The sequence below is a fragment of the Pseudorca crassidens genome, chromosome 5 (assembly GCF_039906515.1).
Source record: "Pseudorca crassidens isolate mPseCra1 chromosome 5, mPseCra1.hap1, whole genome shotgun sequence".
Classification (NCBI taxonomy): Eukaryota; Metazoa; Chordata; class Mammalia; order Artiodactyla; family Delphinidae; genus Pseudorca; species Pseudorca crassidens.
The window spans coordinates 43,834,497-43,849,869 of NC_090300.1; the positions used below are offsets into that span (position 1 = coordinate 43,834,497).

The 15,373-nt window shown below is 37.7% G+C and overlaps 2 protein-coding genes across 2 annotated transcripts in view; one reads left to right on the forward strand and one right to left on the reverse strand.

The window, feature by feature from the left end:
* The window catches only part of GFM1 (G elongation factor mitochondrial 1), a 41,972-nt gene that overhangs the window by 17,230 nt on the left and 9,369 nt on the right, over positions 1–15,373 (forward strand). The window contains exons 10-13 of the mRNA XM_067737858.1: positions 457–558; positions 2,236–2,292; positions 5,268–5,405; positions 6,302–6,384. Of these exons, the coding sequence (XP_067593959.1) occupies positions 457–558; positions 2,236–2,292; positions 5,268–5,405; positions 6,302–6,384 (380 nt within the window). The remainder of the gene's footprint in view (positions 1–456; positions 559–2,235; positions 2,293–5,267; positions 5,406–6,301; positions 6,385–15,373) is intronic.
* Positions 6,422–12,462, reverse strand: LXN (latexin). Its single transcript, XM_067737880.1, has 6 exons — positions 12,162–12,462; positions 10,773–10,835; positions 9,482–9,659; positions 9,029–9,165; positions 7,021–7,083; positions 6,422–6,753 (listed from the first exon to the last, which is right to left on the reverse strand). The coding sequence occupies exons 1-6, from the start codon at positions 12,288–12,290 to the stop codon at positions 6,655–6,657; spliced, it is 669 nt and encodes a 222-aa protein (XP_067593981.1). The 5' UTR covers positions 12,291–12,462; the 3' UTR covers positions 6,422–6,654.

Sequence of the window (15,373 nt, forward strand, 5' to 3'; positions counted from 1 at the left end):
ATACATATATATACATTCTTTTTCATATTCTTTTCCACTATGGTTTATCACAGGATATTGAATATAGTTCCCTGTGCTATACAGTAAGACCTTGTTGTTTATTCATTCTATACTACGTGCTTTTTAATTTTATAGAAATAACTTTAGAACCGTGAGGTTCTGTGTTCCGTCAGTACTGCAGATCCTCCAAGTAAAGATGCCATAGCTCGGAGTTTCCATTTAAAGTAAAATCTTTTCAGTTGAGGTGTGGTTTAAATAAGGGCCCTGTTGAAGGTATATCTTGCCGTGGTTGATTGTTGGTGTTGCATTGATTCTATCTAATTCCTTCTTCGTGGAATTCATGGTGAGATTCTGCCACGTTTGTTTGTGTACAATGTGTTCATTGTGCAGTTACTTTTTAGTTATGATGTCCTGGTTTGTATTACTTGCAAGTGTCATATTGTATTCTTTATTTAGGATATTGAGGAAGTGTTTGCCGGAGACATCTGTGCATTGTTTGGCATTGACTGTGCTAGTGGAGACACATTCACAAACAAAGATAATAGTGGCCTTTCTATGGTAAGTCATTTAACTTCAAAGCTGTTTATCACTTGCGTTTCAAAAGTCTATGTTTTAGTACTTCAGAAGAACAACCACAGAAGTTTTCATTGAGTGCCACGGGCATCAACTGTAGGTTGGTTATGGCTCTTTTAATGTCAGCTAAACAAGTGCTCTGTTAGCTAACTTACCTGGTTTTTCATAGTAAAATCATTCCACCATTCTCCAGGGTTTAGCATGGAGGGAGAATCTCCACCAGGTAACCTGGCGTGTGTAGCGCTGACTCCTACCCTGAGATGTGCCTCCCCATTGTGGGCACACCTCTAATTGCTGTCACCGTCATCAGGCTAGTCCCAGCCAACTGCTCCTTCCTTATTAACTCGGCAGCTGGAGCTTGGACCCTTCCCTCAATCCCCTAGAGAACTGTAAGAGCAGGCTGTAACATTTTGGCTAGACTCCAGGGGCAGCATGACAGAACAGAACCCTGCCCTGCAGGCAGGATGCAACTAGACAGTCCCACTTACTGTACACAGCCTGCCTTGTGGAACTCATAGGTCCCTTTTCATCACTGAGGGAGACTGAAGGGAAGAGCATGCTCGGGCAATTCCCACCTTTCAGTCCCCGCCTTTCAGTCCCCGCCTTTCAGTCCCCTTTACTCCTCCCCTTTTTGCCCCCACAGGACAGCAGGCTCTTGCACAGTATGACCATGTGTTCATGAGGGTGCTCCCTCTCCTGAATTCATTCAGTAAAGGACGAATATGAGTACACAGGGTATAGGTGATTTGCAGGGAAGGAATTTACAGTGGGTTGTTTATATAAGAACTGGTCCAACATAACAGATGAGCACTACAATAGCTCCTGTATCATATGATGAATTCTTAAGTTTATAATTTAGCTTTTTTGTGTAAAATACTCTCTAATGTCTATGGTTTTACATGTGAAGTTAGGACACTACAAAAATCATAAATCTGTAAAGGTTTTTGGGGGATCTAGATAAGGGGACTTTTTGACAAGTATTATTGATAAGGTTTTTTCTAAACTTGTCATTACCAATATGAAGGGACTGGAGGTTGTGGGAAGTACTCAGGCATTGAGGCAAATAGACCCTGGTCAGTCTTACCTCTGCCCTGTGCTACCTGCTGGCCCTTGGCCAAGTTAGTTATTCTTCTTGCCAGGCCTTTAATGCTTCTATTTGTAAAATGGGGATAATAATATCTGCCTCTCAGAGTTGTGACTGATTAAATGAGATACCATATGTATAAAGAATCTAGTCCCTTTCTCTGCTTCTCTTATCAGTGATGGCAGTATATTTTGATTAAATAACTTATCAGAAGATAGCTATAGCAGATGTAGCCACTAGCTAATAAGTATTCCACATCTCAGCATTTGAATTCATTATACGTAACGATTATGTTAAACTGAAAGTGTCAACAAACTTAAGGGTCTTAAACAGTTAAGTAAATAGATGCTTTATTTTTGTTATTTTGGGAGGGAGGAGATCATGTAAGTGGACACCTATATATGTTAGTATATTCATTTATTTAAGGAAAAACAGACCAAGATATATTTGTCTACCCTAAGATGTTGACTAGTATTTGTCTTTTGTTCTGTTGTAAAGGAGAACATTAAAATTAATCCATCCCTGACACATACGGTACTGTATTTGAATTCTTCTCTGTTCTTTGAAAAATATTTTAGGAGTCAATTCATGTTCCTGATCCTGTCATTTCAATAGCAATGAAGCCTTCTAACAAGGTAGGAGTTTGATTTAACGCTCAGTATATCACAGTAAAAACTTGAGCTCTTTTTTGTCTGTCTCCACAATGCACATGGTGTCTTGTGATAACCAGCAGTCTTTTGGTCTCTATTTCCTCTTTCGGTATTCAGATCACCTTTTAAAATTTACCAGTCTATTAGTAGTAAGTACTTCACAGTATATTTGAAGAAGTTGATGGTATTAAAGTATTCATGAGACTGTGCTTTATAACTCTTTACTATAGTAAAGGTATATCATTGGCTCTGGAGTGTTAAGTGTGAGTAACTTCCTAGATTCAGATCATAAGAGATGGAAGAGAGGCAACTGAGGCATTTGTCCTAAGTTGCAGAAAAACCTCACTGTAAAGTATATTAAAATATTGCGTAGATTAATTGCCTTATGGATTATAACACATCTCTACGTCTGTGGTAGTTATGAAGTAAATGTCTGACTATAACATGGAAGGCCTTCAAACAAGACTGTTTTGACTCACTTTCAAATACAAAGTTTTATGATTGGATTTGATGTCATTTAGCTTTTTAGCCAAAATTGCTTGAATAGGTTCTGCATATGCATTGCTTGTCATTGGAATTAGTCCTGATCTTGAAACATAATTGTTTAGTTCTTAAGTTAGTTACATTCATAACAGTCATTTTAACGTGATATATTGACATTAACTCATTCATGCATTGAGTGAACATTTTATGATTTCTTGTCATCTGGATACTATCATTTACAGAACGTATTCTGATTTATTGTCTTGTGGATATATTAACAGCAACTACTTCATCTATTTTGAGGAACTGAGATTTTCCAGGCCCTTCTCATTATAGAAAAGAGAATGTTGAGGTGGCAGGAAACGTTCAGTCACTCTTATCTCAGAAAGTTGAAAGGCGAGCTTTACATCTTACCACAGTGAGATGCCACAGTTTGCTCCAAGTACTTTGCCAGATTGGTTGCTTTTCCCTTCAGAAGATGAAGGACTAGAAGTTAAAGATATTCTTCTTTATTCGTAACTCCAGAGTTCATGTAAGACATTTAACTGTTGATAGTTCACAATCATGGAGGGAAATCAAACGCATCAATATTCAAAAGGTTTTTTGGTGTCTTGGGGTTGTCTGCTTCCTGGAGAATTAATATATATCAAATAATAAAATCACTGCATAAAACCCTGAATCTCAGTAGTGGGGCAGGGGTGATCTTCTAGTAAGTTGAGAGTCCCTGGCTAGTGCAGGAAAAAGGGAAAAGACTTTGGAGATAGACTAACCCAGGATTCAAGCCCAGCTAGCTCTGTGGACTTGAGTAACTTGTCTGTACCTAGTTTCCTCACCTGTAAAACATGGATAATTCTGTCGTGCAGCCTTGTGGTTAGAATTTGAGATAACGTATACAAAACACACAACACATCTTCAGCCACATGTGATAGCTGTTAATATTGGTGATTGGGGCGTGTTAGTTTTCTATTGCTGCTGTAAGAAATTAGCAAAAACTTAGTGGCTTAAAACAGCACAGATGTATTATTTTACAGTTGTGTAGGCCACAATTCGGACACAGTTCTTAATGGGCTACAATCAAGTATTGGCAAGGCTGTGTTGTTTCTTTCTTGGAGGCTCTAGGGGACAGTTTAGCTCCTTGCTTACTCAAATTGTTGGTAGAATTCAGCTCCTTGTTGTAGGACTGGGGTCCTCATTTCCTTGCTGTCACCTGAGGGCTGTTTGTAGCTTCTAGAGGCTGCTCATAGCCCCCTTCCTCCTGTCTTCAATGCCAGCAACAGCAAAATGAGCCCCTCTCATGTTTCAAATATCTCCTGTCTCTTCTTTTTCTCTTCCCATCTCTCCACTACCTTTCTTCATTCAGCTTCCATTTTTATTTTATTTTATTAAAAAAAATTTTTTTTGGCTGCATTGGGTCTTCGTTGCTGTGCATGTGCGGCAAGCAGGGGCTACTCTTCATTGCAGTGCACAGGCTTCTCATTGCAGTGGCTTCTCTTGTGGCGGAGCACAGGCTCTAGGCATGCAGGCTTCAGTAGTTGCATCATGCAGGCTCAGTAGTTGCAGCACATGGGCCCTAGAGCACATGGGCTTCTGTAGTTGCGGCGTGTGGGCTCAGTAGTTGTGGCTCGTGGGCTCTAAGAGCGCAAGCTCAGTAGTTGTGGTGCACAGGCTTAGTTGCTCTGTGGCATGTGGGATCTTCCCAGACCAGGGATTGAACCCGTGTCCCCTGCATTGGCAGGCGGATTCTTAACCACTGCGCCCGCCACCAGGGAAGTCCCTCAGCTTCCATTTTTAAAGGCCCATGCAATTTAATTGGGCCTGTCCAGATTATTCATGATAATCTCCCCATCTCAAAGTCTGTAACCTTACTTACATCTGCTGAGTCCCCTTTGCCGTGTAAGGTAACAGTCACAGGTTTGGGGGGGATTAGGGCATGTCCTTAGAAGACCATTATTCTGCTTACCACATAAGGAAGTTACATCTAAGGAGAATAAAGGTGCATCAAACCGCATCCAAGCAGATAGTTTTGAAAGGGAGAGGTCTCATGTGCATTTGCCTAGTGTTGGTCTTAACTGCCCTCTTGAATCTACAGTAGAATCTTGGTAACCATGCTGATTCCTTTGATTATGTATAGGATTTCTAAAATATAACACAGTAACACAGATTCTGCTTTCCGCTTTATGGGCAGTTTTCCACAAATGGACAGTTTTTGTCAATATAATAGGAAAGGGCATAGAGTTAAGTCTTGGACTCCTGTATCTTGGTGTGAAAAGAAAATTCTCTCAGTTAGCTGTTCCCTGCTGTCTTGGCTGTGTGGTATCCAAGCTCTCATATTAAAAGGATATAGCCTAGAAACTAGATGGTAGATCATTTTTATTTTTTAACTGTTCATGTATTTGATTTCATTCATTAAAGTTTTTTCAACAATTTCATTGCTTACCATGCTTAGTAAAATGTGTAATGATTTTCTTTTTTTAAAGAATGATCTGGAAAAATTTTCAAAAGGCATTGGCAGGTTTACAAGAGAAGATCCCACATTTAAAGTCCACTTTGACACTGAGAGCAAAGAGACAATTGTATCTGGAATGGGAGAATTACACCTGGAAATCTATGCTCAGGTAATGAATAACAAAGAAGTTAAAAAAAAATTCACTTTATTTATGTCTATGTTTTGTTAAAAGTCGATAATTCTCAATCTAATGGTTGTAAACTAATAGTGGTTCTTCAAGCTTCACTCTGGTTTTTGTATCTAGATGTGGTATACTGCTTCTTCCAGTGTGTGTTACTAATTAATTACTTTTGGTTTCTAAATCTTTTTATTCGTAAAACATTGCAGACTTCTAGAATCAAGGCTCAGGGGATTTGCAGTAAGACCATTGATCCATCCCTAGGTTATGGTCCCTTGGGTCGAGTGTATCCTGGTCTCAGCCTTAGGAAGACAACCTCAGGGAGAAACCTGCTGAGAAGTCGGCCCACCAGTACCCACTCTTCAGGCCATTTCTTGCCTGTTTTCTTCTCAAGTCACTACTTGAAGATCATTATAATGGAGATAAACAAGTGGGTAGATGGGGCTCCTGCTTACCTAGGAAAGGTCTTGTGTGTATGTGAACGAAAACAAAATATATGTGACTTACGATTAAAAATTCTGGTTCTGATTATATCTTTGAAGTTGAGATAGTAGAAAATTATGACAGCAGATTCATATACTCTTCCAGTAAATATGTAATAAAATGGAGCAAAGATAAAGTTTTAGTGGATAGATTAATTGGAGGTAAGTATAAATTAATCATTCTAAATTAGAATTCATTTATATAAAATCTGTAAAAGCAGTTTGTATTGCTTAATATCATGTATTTATCCTCATAAGGTACTTAAGTGATTTAAGATTTATCATTTGCTTATCATATTTAAATGAATGCTTCTAAGGTATTTGAGATTCTTAGGATTTTTCTTCCTTTAGTTTATTATTTTTTTAATTTAAATATATCAAAAAGATCTCTCCTGCTCTTTTTAGAGGATGGAAAGAGAATATGGCTGTCCTTGTATCACAGGAAAGCCAAAAGTTGCTTTCAGAGAAACCATTACGGCCCCTGTCCCGTAAGTATGCAAAACGATTAAACATAAACTATGAGGCTGGAATTTAAAGCTTTTTATTAGGGGATATACATAGCACTATTACTGTTGATAAGACACTTTTACATTGTGATGCTCTTTATTATGGAAGCTATATAGTTCTGTAGTTCAGGCCGTTTATACAAAGGGACACTTACGAGATTTGTCTGACCCTTTAAGCTAGATATCAATGAAGACTGGTATACACGTCATTAATAAGCATGTTTATACTTCATCGAATGTTACAGTCTTCATTTATTCCAATTGTGCTTCCTTTGGTAGACGGCTATTATGTTTTACTTTAGTACCATATTGTGGATGCCAGAGAACTTGCATTTGCCAAGGAATAATCTCCTGCAAGTAAAGGAAACCGATGCTATGATAAAATTCAGAAAACATTTAAGGAAACAGTTGGGTTTATATTTTGTTAGAAACAAAACAGTCCTCATAAAGAAAGCACAAAACAAGTTAAATTGCTGCAAGTGTAATATATTTCAACCTGGTGCCTATTTGAATTTATATGAATTCTGATTTAGAGTCAAAATTAATAAGGCATACTGTGGCTACAAAATGAGTCTCAATTTTCAAAGTAGCATCAAATAAAGGAAAATGATACTCTACCTGAGATGCAATGTCATGAAGTAGAATGGTGTAGTCTAACTCAATGAAGTCATCATTTCTTTGCTATAATAGAAAATAAAAACCTGCATTTAAAACTTGATATCATTGGCAAAAATGATAATTTTAAGAATCAGCTTTCATTAGTAGATGACAGTAATACTTCCACTTAAGTAAAATTAAAAATTGAATGTCATAATTTATTTAGCCTGGCAGAAAAACTATTCTCTTATAAATAAGATTTTTTTCAAACTACATTTTAAAATCATGATTTTTAAAAAACTTGTTACTCTAAAAATCATTTACCCTTTCTGTTTTTAGTTTCTGAGTTGTGGTAGCTACTAAGAACATTAGAGTCTATAATTTGTCATTTAAATTCCTTAATGTTTCCATTATTCAGAAAAGCATCGTTTAAGGGATATAAACTACTGAAATGAGAGTTTACACTAAAGGAAACCAATTTTATAATAGAAATTCTCTTTTAAAAAACTGAAAATAATAAAATGTAATGTTTGATTTTGTAACTAAAGCTTTGATCTATGCTGCTTATTGCTTTGGACATATAAAGTATTTATACTATCAGCTGCACAGAAATATTGCATCTACAGAGTTTCAAACCATGGTCGTCAGAAATTTGCTGTACTCACCCAAGGCTCTTTAAGGCTTATAACTGATGTATTGAAACAAGCCCTAGACTCCAAGAGGCAGCACAAACTCCTGTGGCTCCTTTGGTTGAGAGTAATTATAAATATGGCCCCAGGATCAAATAAAACTGTACTCTTCTCTCCTTAATAGTATCTTGAAGCAATCCCTTCTTTGACTATATCAACAAAGAATGTCCTTTAAGGATAAGGTAAAAATCAGGAAGGTTTCTTACGTGTTGGATCATAATAGGTAAAGATATATAATATATACACGCTGAAGCAGTGGTTAAACTCTTCTGTTGGGATTTTCATTAATGCTTTAAAACTTCAATTTAGTGAAGGGTTACAGGAAATTTATTTCATAAAGCAGTAACACTGCATATTTTGCTATAAAAACATGGCTTGAAAATCATGATTGTGATTGTATATCCTCTGTAACGTGGACCCAGCTACTCAATTATCTGAGCCTCAGTGCCCCTATAGGAGTGTTGTAACCAAGGTTGCTATCTACAAAAATGCATTAGAAAAAGGCTCTCTTAAAGTGTTATAGATAGTGATGCTAGGTATTTGGCATTACACTCTGAGTACTGTAATTGGTATCCTGTCCTCCAGTGTCCAAAGTTATCTAATAAGTGGCTGCAAAAGCTTGTGGAGTAAAGGTGCTCCAACTGCCTTGCAGTTTGTTATCAACAAACTGAAACAAGCCAATGGAAAGTGCTTTTCTCTTACAGAGTATTTTTCTTGTATTCCATTGAATACTACTAGTTGACATATTTTGTTTTTCTTTTAAACCTCTTAATAAAGCTAAACTCAAAGAATTTAATCTCTTTAAGGTCTAGAAAGAGGCAGTTTGGAATAGTCATATCAGACTTAAAATACAAGGCTAGCAACAAGTAAGATATGAGGTTGTCAATTATGACTAAATGGGTTATAAAAGATAATTATATACAGCAAGCTTCACAAAGACTGAGATGCTAATATTTTTGTTCCAGCTGATCCTGGGGGAAAAAAATCCAGCCATATCTCTAGCTCTGACACTACCATTTCACCAGAGGAGAAAAGCAGAGGTGGTTTCAGTATCACATGATTATAGTAATTTGAACACAAAACTTAGGTTGCAAAAGGAAATAATCTGTATTAAGCTGCACACAAAAACTATTGCCAAATTATTTATAATTCAAGACTTCACTCTCTTGAAACTGCAGCTTCACCTTCTCTAGCCTTGATAACTGACTTCTCCTTCAAATACTGACTTCACTATCTTAAATACAAAATGACTAAAGGGGCACTATTCATCCAATCATGAATTATAACACCTTCAGTAAATATTAAATCTGTTAATAGTGTATTTTATAGAAATTACTTACCACTTGCTTGACAGTTTGAATTTTTGCCATTTTATACCATGTATTTTCAGTGGAATTTTGCCATATTATATAACCACAGGCAACCCAGGCTAAATGTTGAACTGGCTTCATTTCTTGAGGTACATTTCCAAAACTGTCTGGTGAGGGAAACATTTATATGATAAATGGAATTATTTTATATATACAGTATTAACCTTTAAAAAAAATCTAAATTTTAAGTCATGTCTTAGTTTTCTTCAAATGTGTACAGAAAGTAATTAATTTAATTAAGCCATAGATTGATCTATAAAGTTTCAAGGCTTTTTTGTTGTTGAATTAGATTAGTAATAAATATTTTTGCAAAAGTCAGTATATTGCCAGCATAATGTTAACATCTAACAATTTTGAGCATAGGTAATTGATATTGATCTTAAAGTCGAAAAAAATATTTTCCCGTGCCATATAGTTATATACCTGGAATATTTTGTGCTTCTAGTGGTTCCTTCATAGACTTGAGTCTATGATAAAATGTGTTATCTTCCTCATCTGGGTTCTTTCCAATTTCTCCTTCAAATGTGAAGTTGACTTCTGGTGCAGTATCTTGTCCCATTGGAGGGTACAGTACTTCAGCTGTGCAATTCACTGTAACTTGCTGTTTGAAACATTTTGTGAAAGATCTTTACATGTAGATGGACATCCATTACTGATTATTGTTCTTTGAGTTATAACATTTAAAGCATCGCCCCCCTAATGATGTTCTTTCAGACTTGACCTGAGTGTACCTATTCCAGAGGTATCTAACTGGTGGTGGCCCAATAATTTTCTTAGAGGTATCTAAAATAGGTAACTTATTTTATAACATATAAGGTCTCATAATCTTGTAAATTCATTTTAAACTATGTATTTCAGTATTAATGGGAAGTCCATTTGTAAGGCAGAGTTTAGTCTGTCTTTATATACCAACTCTAGACTCTGGTTACTTTTTTTAAGTCTGTCCATTACTCTTATTCTCTCCTCCTGAAATAACAGAAATTTCAAACTCAGATTCTGCAATCTATATCCAAATATAAAATGAGAAGATTGTAGCGTTGGTTCTGCTTTGTAAAGATGACTATCAAGCAGCTCAAATGCCTTTTAACGAATCTCCTTATGTTAGCCTGTATCTCTTCTTAATTATGCTTAACAAAAGGGCAAGCTTTTTTAAATCTCAGGATGGTTATGGTACAAGTGGCAGTTCCTTCCTTTTAAGTTTGTCTCATTAATAATTTGACAGGTGTATGTATTTTTTAAATTTCCCTGCCCCATTACTGAAAGATTCTTATCTGAACACAGTGGTATCAGTTGGCCATTCTATTGCTCATAAATATCTCAGAAAGCACTTGCTTTCTTTAAATAAAAGAAATGAAAAACAGAATGAAACAGACATTTAAAAAGTGATGATGATTGTAGAGTTCATTATTACACTTGTTCATATTAGGCATAAATTCATACTGGCCTGTGAGTATGTAACATTTTTAAAGGAAGTTTATTTGAACTGAAGTATATAGAGTCTCTTTTCTAAACAGTGTGATAGAAATACTAAGTGTATCTCAGAATACACAAAAAGTAAAAACTGACCTTTGTATGGTGATCATTTTGTTTTTGAGGCAGGGATTTTACAACAACTCTTTTAAAAACCAAATTAACCCTATGATTTGATCAGCAGAGGTGATATGGAATATTAGGAATCAAATTTTATTTCATAATAACATGACATTTCACTTACTTTTTGGATAATTTCTTCCACAGAAAATTTAAGGCAATACTTTCGTCCTTTTCCCGGAATATCCTAAAATTAAGAAAATGTGTTATTATAACAATAACTCAATTTCTTTACATTGTTAGAAGAACCCATTCTCATTTGGTTGGGCATGGTGCTGACTGTTGGGGGTAAATGATTAAGGCCTTACACCTTGACCAAGGAATGTCACCATGTTTGTGACATCTAATTTAGCAGGTCCTCTAGCAGGGTTATTTTGGATGAGAACAAGAGGGTGAGATAAAAGCATATATAAATAAAATCGGTTATAATTCACTTTCAGTCATCAGAGTACTCTAACCTCTGGATCTGTGATCCTAAATTCCACGTAAGAAATTTTGAAAATTTTAATTCTAAAGGTGACAAATAGGATGCACCATTGAAAAGCCTTTTCATAAACCCTTATGTACCCTCCAAATAGTGTTCAATGAAGATGAATTCCATTTTGAGGCAGCATACTGCGAAGTGGTTAGAGAGTGTTAAGTACTGCTTTTACTTGTATGTTAGTGGACCTGCAAAATGATGCGTTAACAAATTTTATAACAGACAGACGTTTAGATATTTCACTTTTGAATCAAGATGTAATGGAGAATTTGTACCTAATTATGTTGTGTGGTTTTGAAATAACATTTACTCCCTGTCAGCTCTTAAAGACTGTTAGCAGTTAAACTTCTGTCAGATAAGTAAGGGACAGTCTCAAATCTATTAGATTTTAGTAAAACGGAAACAAGCTTAGTGGTTGCTGAGGTCTTGAGCAGTTTAAATTTAACCCTTTAGCCAGAGGGGGCCCATCATTCACAGCAGTCACTGGCAGTAGTGTTTGGATGGTTGAAGTGAAGCTTCAGGCCACAGTACTTTTACTCTGCTTTGTCAGTTTCTGTTGCTTTTTGTTTACCCCTTCATTTTGGTCTAAGAGTCTAATAAAGGATTGATCTTAAAATTCAGGCAGTGAAGAATCTTTTGCAAGACGGGAGCTTCTCTTGGCCCAGATTGGAGTAGTAGATGCTAAACATAGCGCCAGTTTTAAGATCCTTTTGAAAATGATTCCTATAAGTTTCACTTGGGGAAAGGGGAGAAGCTGCCCCAATTGAGAACATTTACCGATTTCCTTGTAGCAGGGCCCATAAAAACCATCAGTGTCTCTGCCTTCCCGTAAAAACAACAAACAGCCCTGGGGCTGTCCCCAGAGACTGGAGTGTAGCCCAAGCCCAGAAAAGCCAACTCCTCTAGAGAGACAGCTAGCCTTGAGGCCCAAAACGGGCAAGGGGTGTGGGGAGTCAGGAGCAGGTGGAGCTGAGACCCTCGACGGTGGGGGGAACGGTAGCAGGTGCCGCCACCACCCTCTGCCCGACTCACCTGCAGGCTGGCTTGTTTGACTGTCTGCACCAGAAACACCTTGTGGGGGCTGCCCTGCTGGTAGTTGATGCAGCTCTCTACCACCGAGGCCGCCCTGGAGGCCGGGTAGTGGGTCGGAGGGATTGCCATTCTTGGTGAGCGGCGGCTGGGCTTGCGTGGGGCTGCTCGAGCTTCACAGGAAGGGAAGGGCACCCCCGTCCTGCCTGCTGCCGAGTCCCCCGGGCGGAAAAAGTCAGCCCTCCTTCTTCGGGCTGGGCGGGGCCTGGGGCGGGGCCGCCAGCTCCTTCCCTCCCTGTCTTCCTCCTTCCCTCCTTCCCTCCCTGTCTCCCTCCTTCCGATTCTGCAAGCCGCTGCCTGGGAGCTGGCTCCTACCGAGGCTGCTCTTGGAGCCCCGCCCTGCTACCGCCTACTGTTACTCTCTGGTCCCTGTTTAGAGAGAGCCCCCTCCTCCTTTAAGGGGGGGTGAGGAGGGGGTCGTTGGGCTGGGTTGTCAGGGACTACATCCTTCCTTTTATTAACCTTTACAGAAGCTTGGGGAGGGGCTTTCGGGCCTTCGCCTTAGTGGAGAGTCTCTGGGGCTTCAAGTTTACTCTTCGTGGAAGGAGGCTGGTTACTTTATTTGCAGACTGGAGCGCAACTTCCTTATACACCACCCACAGTGTCCGGCACGAGCGCAACTTCCTTATACACCATCCACAGTGTCCGGCACGGGGCAAAGTACAAAGGAGCGCCAGGTAGTGAGTCATTGTGATTCCTTCTTTTCCCTTCCCTGGCCAGGAACAGGCTTGCTCATACCCAGCTTTCTGTGGTGGTGTATCAGTTCAGCCCAAATCAGGGTACGAGAGACTGCAAACGATAGCGTTAATTTGGAGGATTATGTAATTTAGGTCAGGAGAATTTTAAAAGGTACTTGCACTCCTCTCCCTTTGCTGATCTTCGAAAGATGAGGTTTTGATATCACACCATGCTTCCAACTTTCTGAATCACTTTGAAAATTTTACTTTGAGGATTAAAACTTACTTAAAAACTGAATTTATACAAAGCACTACATTGAAGTAACTTCTAACAAAAGCAGTTTTTAAAGCTCCTTAAGCAAGCACAGACTTTTAGTAGGCAGTGCATTTTTACTCTCCAGATCTCTTAATTACCTCCTGTGAGCTTTAAAGGAACTATAGTCTAGGCTGTTCTTTGGATTTGCTGTAGATCTACCAGCTAAGATTTCTTTTCATCAAATGTATAGCCAAACTGACACTGTAGCTTGTTGGCTTAGAAATAAAGACTCTTTGCTATTTTCCCAAAACGAATTTTGAAGGTTCCTTGGGTAGACATATATTGTGTTGCTTTTTTAAAAAAAAAGTTAACAAAAATGTATTTGTAATGTGTTGTTTTCCTCAAATACCCTTTTTTATTTATTTATAAATAAAGTATTTGGAGTAAGTAGATTTTTAAAGAATAGTAAGTAGTAAGGCATTCCCATTCTTTCTAATTATATTAGCCAACAACCATCAAGTAACTAGAGGATGAAAGGGTTAGTTTCTCCTCAAGGCTTTTTATAAAAAGTTGAAGCTTGTTTTTCTGTTTTGGGGCGGGGGCGGGGGGTGGGGGTGTGAGTCATTCATCTATCAGCCAACCTCTTAGGTTGTCATTGTATTTGTGTGTTAGTTGTATGAATTATGTGCTCCTTTGATAGTGTCCAAGAAGGAGTGGCCTAATACATTCTAATTACCCAGAAAGAGCTTTTTTGCTGATAATGAAATTTTGAAGTTTTCACAAGTAGCTAGTTAACATCTGTTTTATTACCAGTTAGAGTTGTGAGGAGTACAATACGTGAGCTTCCTAGATGAAATCACCCTTTTGAAGCTTTACGGATACAGTTACCATCTCTGTCGATCAAGGCTAGTAACAGAGGTTGTGACATATCAGGCATTTATTTACTAAAAGTACACATACCAATTTAGGTTCTTTTTAAAATATAATTATTATATTAAAGTTTTTAAACTGCCTATTTAGATGTTACGTAAATAAACTGCATTGAGAGAATCTTATTCCTATATTTGAGTCCTTGAAATCTTACTTACTAAAATTTCATTAGTGGTAAGTCAAGAGATCATTATCTGCAAACTTGAATAATGTATGAGTTACCTTGAAAGTAGCAAAATTATTATGGGTCTCTGGGATCGGGCAAATTAAATTATTATTTTAAATAATTGTATGGACATAAAACTTAAGTAAAAACGCCTATGGCTTGCAACTTTGATAAGACTATGAAGTCAAAATAAATCTACAAAACAGAGATATACAATAAAACCAACACAATTCTAATTAACAGTAATTTTAATGTGAGAGATGATGATGTTTTGTCAAAATGAAATTGTCTTTTACAAAATTCCAGTGGTCTGACCACAGGAGCATGGATTCTTTTGCCTTCAGCATATCTATCCAGTGCCTATCAAGTGATGTCTTAGTTCTTCCACTTCTCTATTTAAGCTACAGTAAAATCTCTCTGTGCAGTGTTTTCTAACAGCTTTTGAAGTGAATGCATCGTGTGCAGCTTAAATCAGTTTATATTCTTATTAGCCTTTTAGAAACATGTTTGATTAAGAGTGTTGGTCTTGGTACAAATCCTGGCTCTGCCACTTAAGAGCTGTATCACGTTTGGCAAGTTACTTAGCTTTTCTGACCCTCAGGTTTCTCACCTGTAAAATAATAATAAAAAATAGTGCCTACTTCCTGGGGTCTGTGGTGAAGAACAAGTAAGACAGTTCATAAAAAGTGCTTAGCACAAGCCTGGCACATAAGTGTCCTGTTATTTGGCATCCACGTGATTATAAACGCAGCCATGGTCCCTGAAACTGCAGGGATTGCTTGGCTGTGATCTGGCCCTCCAGGGCACTGCTGTCCAGTAGCAGTTTGTGCAGTGATGGAAATGTTTGGCTCTGCTGTCCCGGACAGTAGCCACTCTCCACACCTGCCTGTTGACCACTTGTAACATGACTAGTGCAGCTGAGGAACTGAATTTTAAATTTTATTTAATTTCAATGTAAATATCCATGATTAGTGGTTATCATATAGACAGCACAGATCTAGAGTATGTTGTATGTCATATTATTGTCAAATTGAAAACAATTTGAAATGTCTCAGAGAACTTGAGCATACTAGAAAATACGTCAGTGGACCACAGTTTTGGAATCCCTTCAGTAATTCTGTGGTGA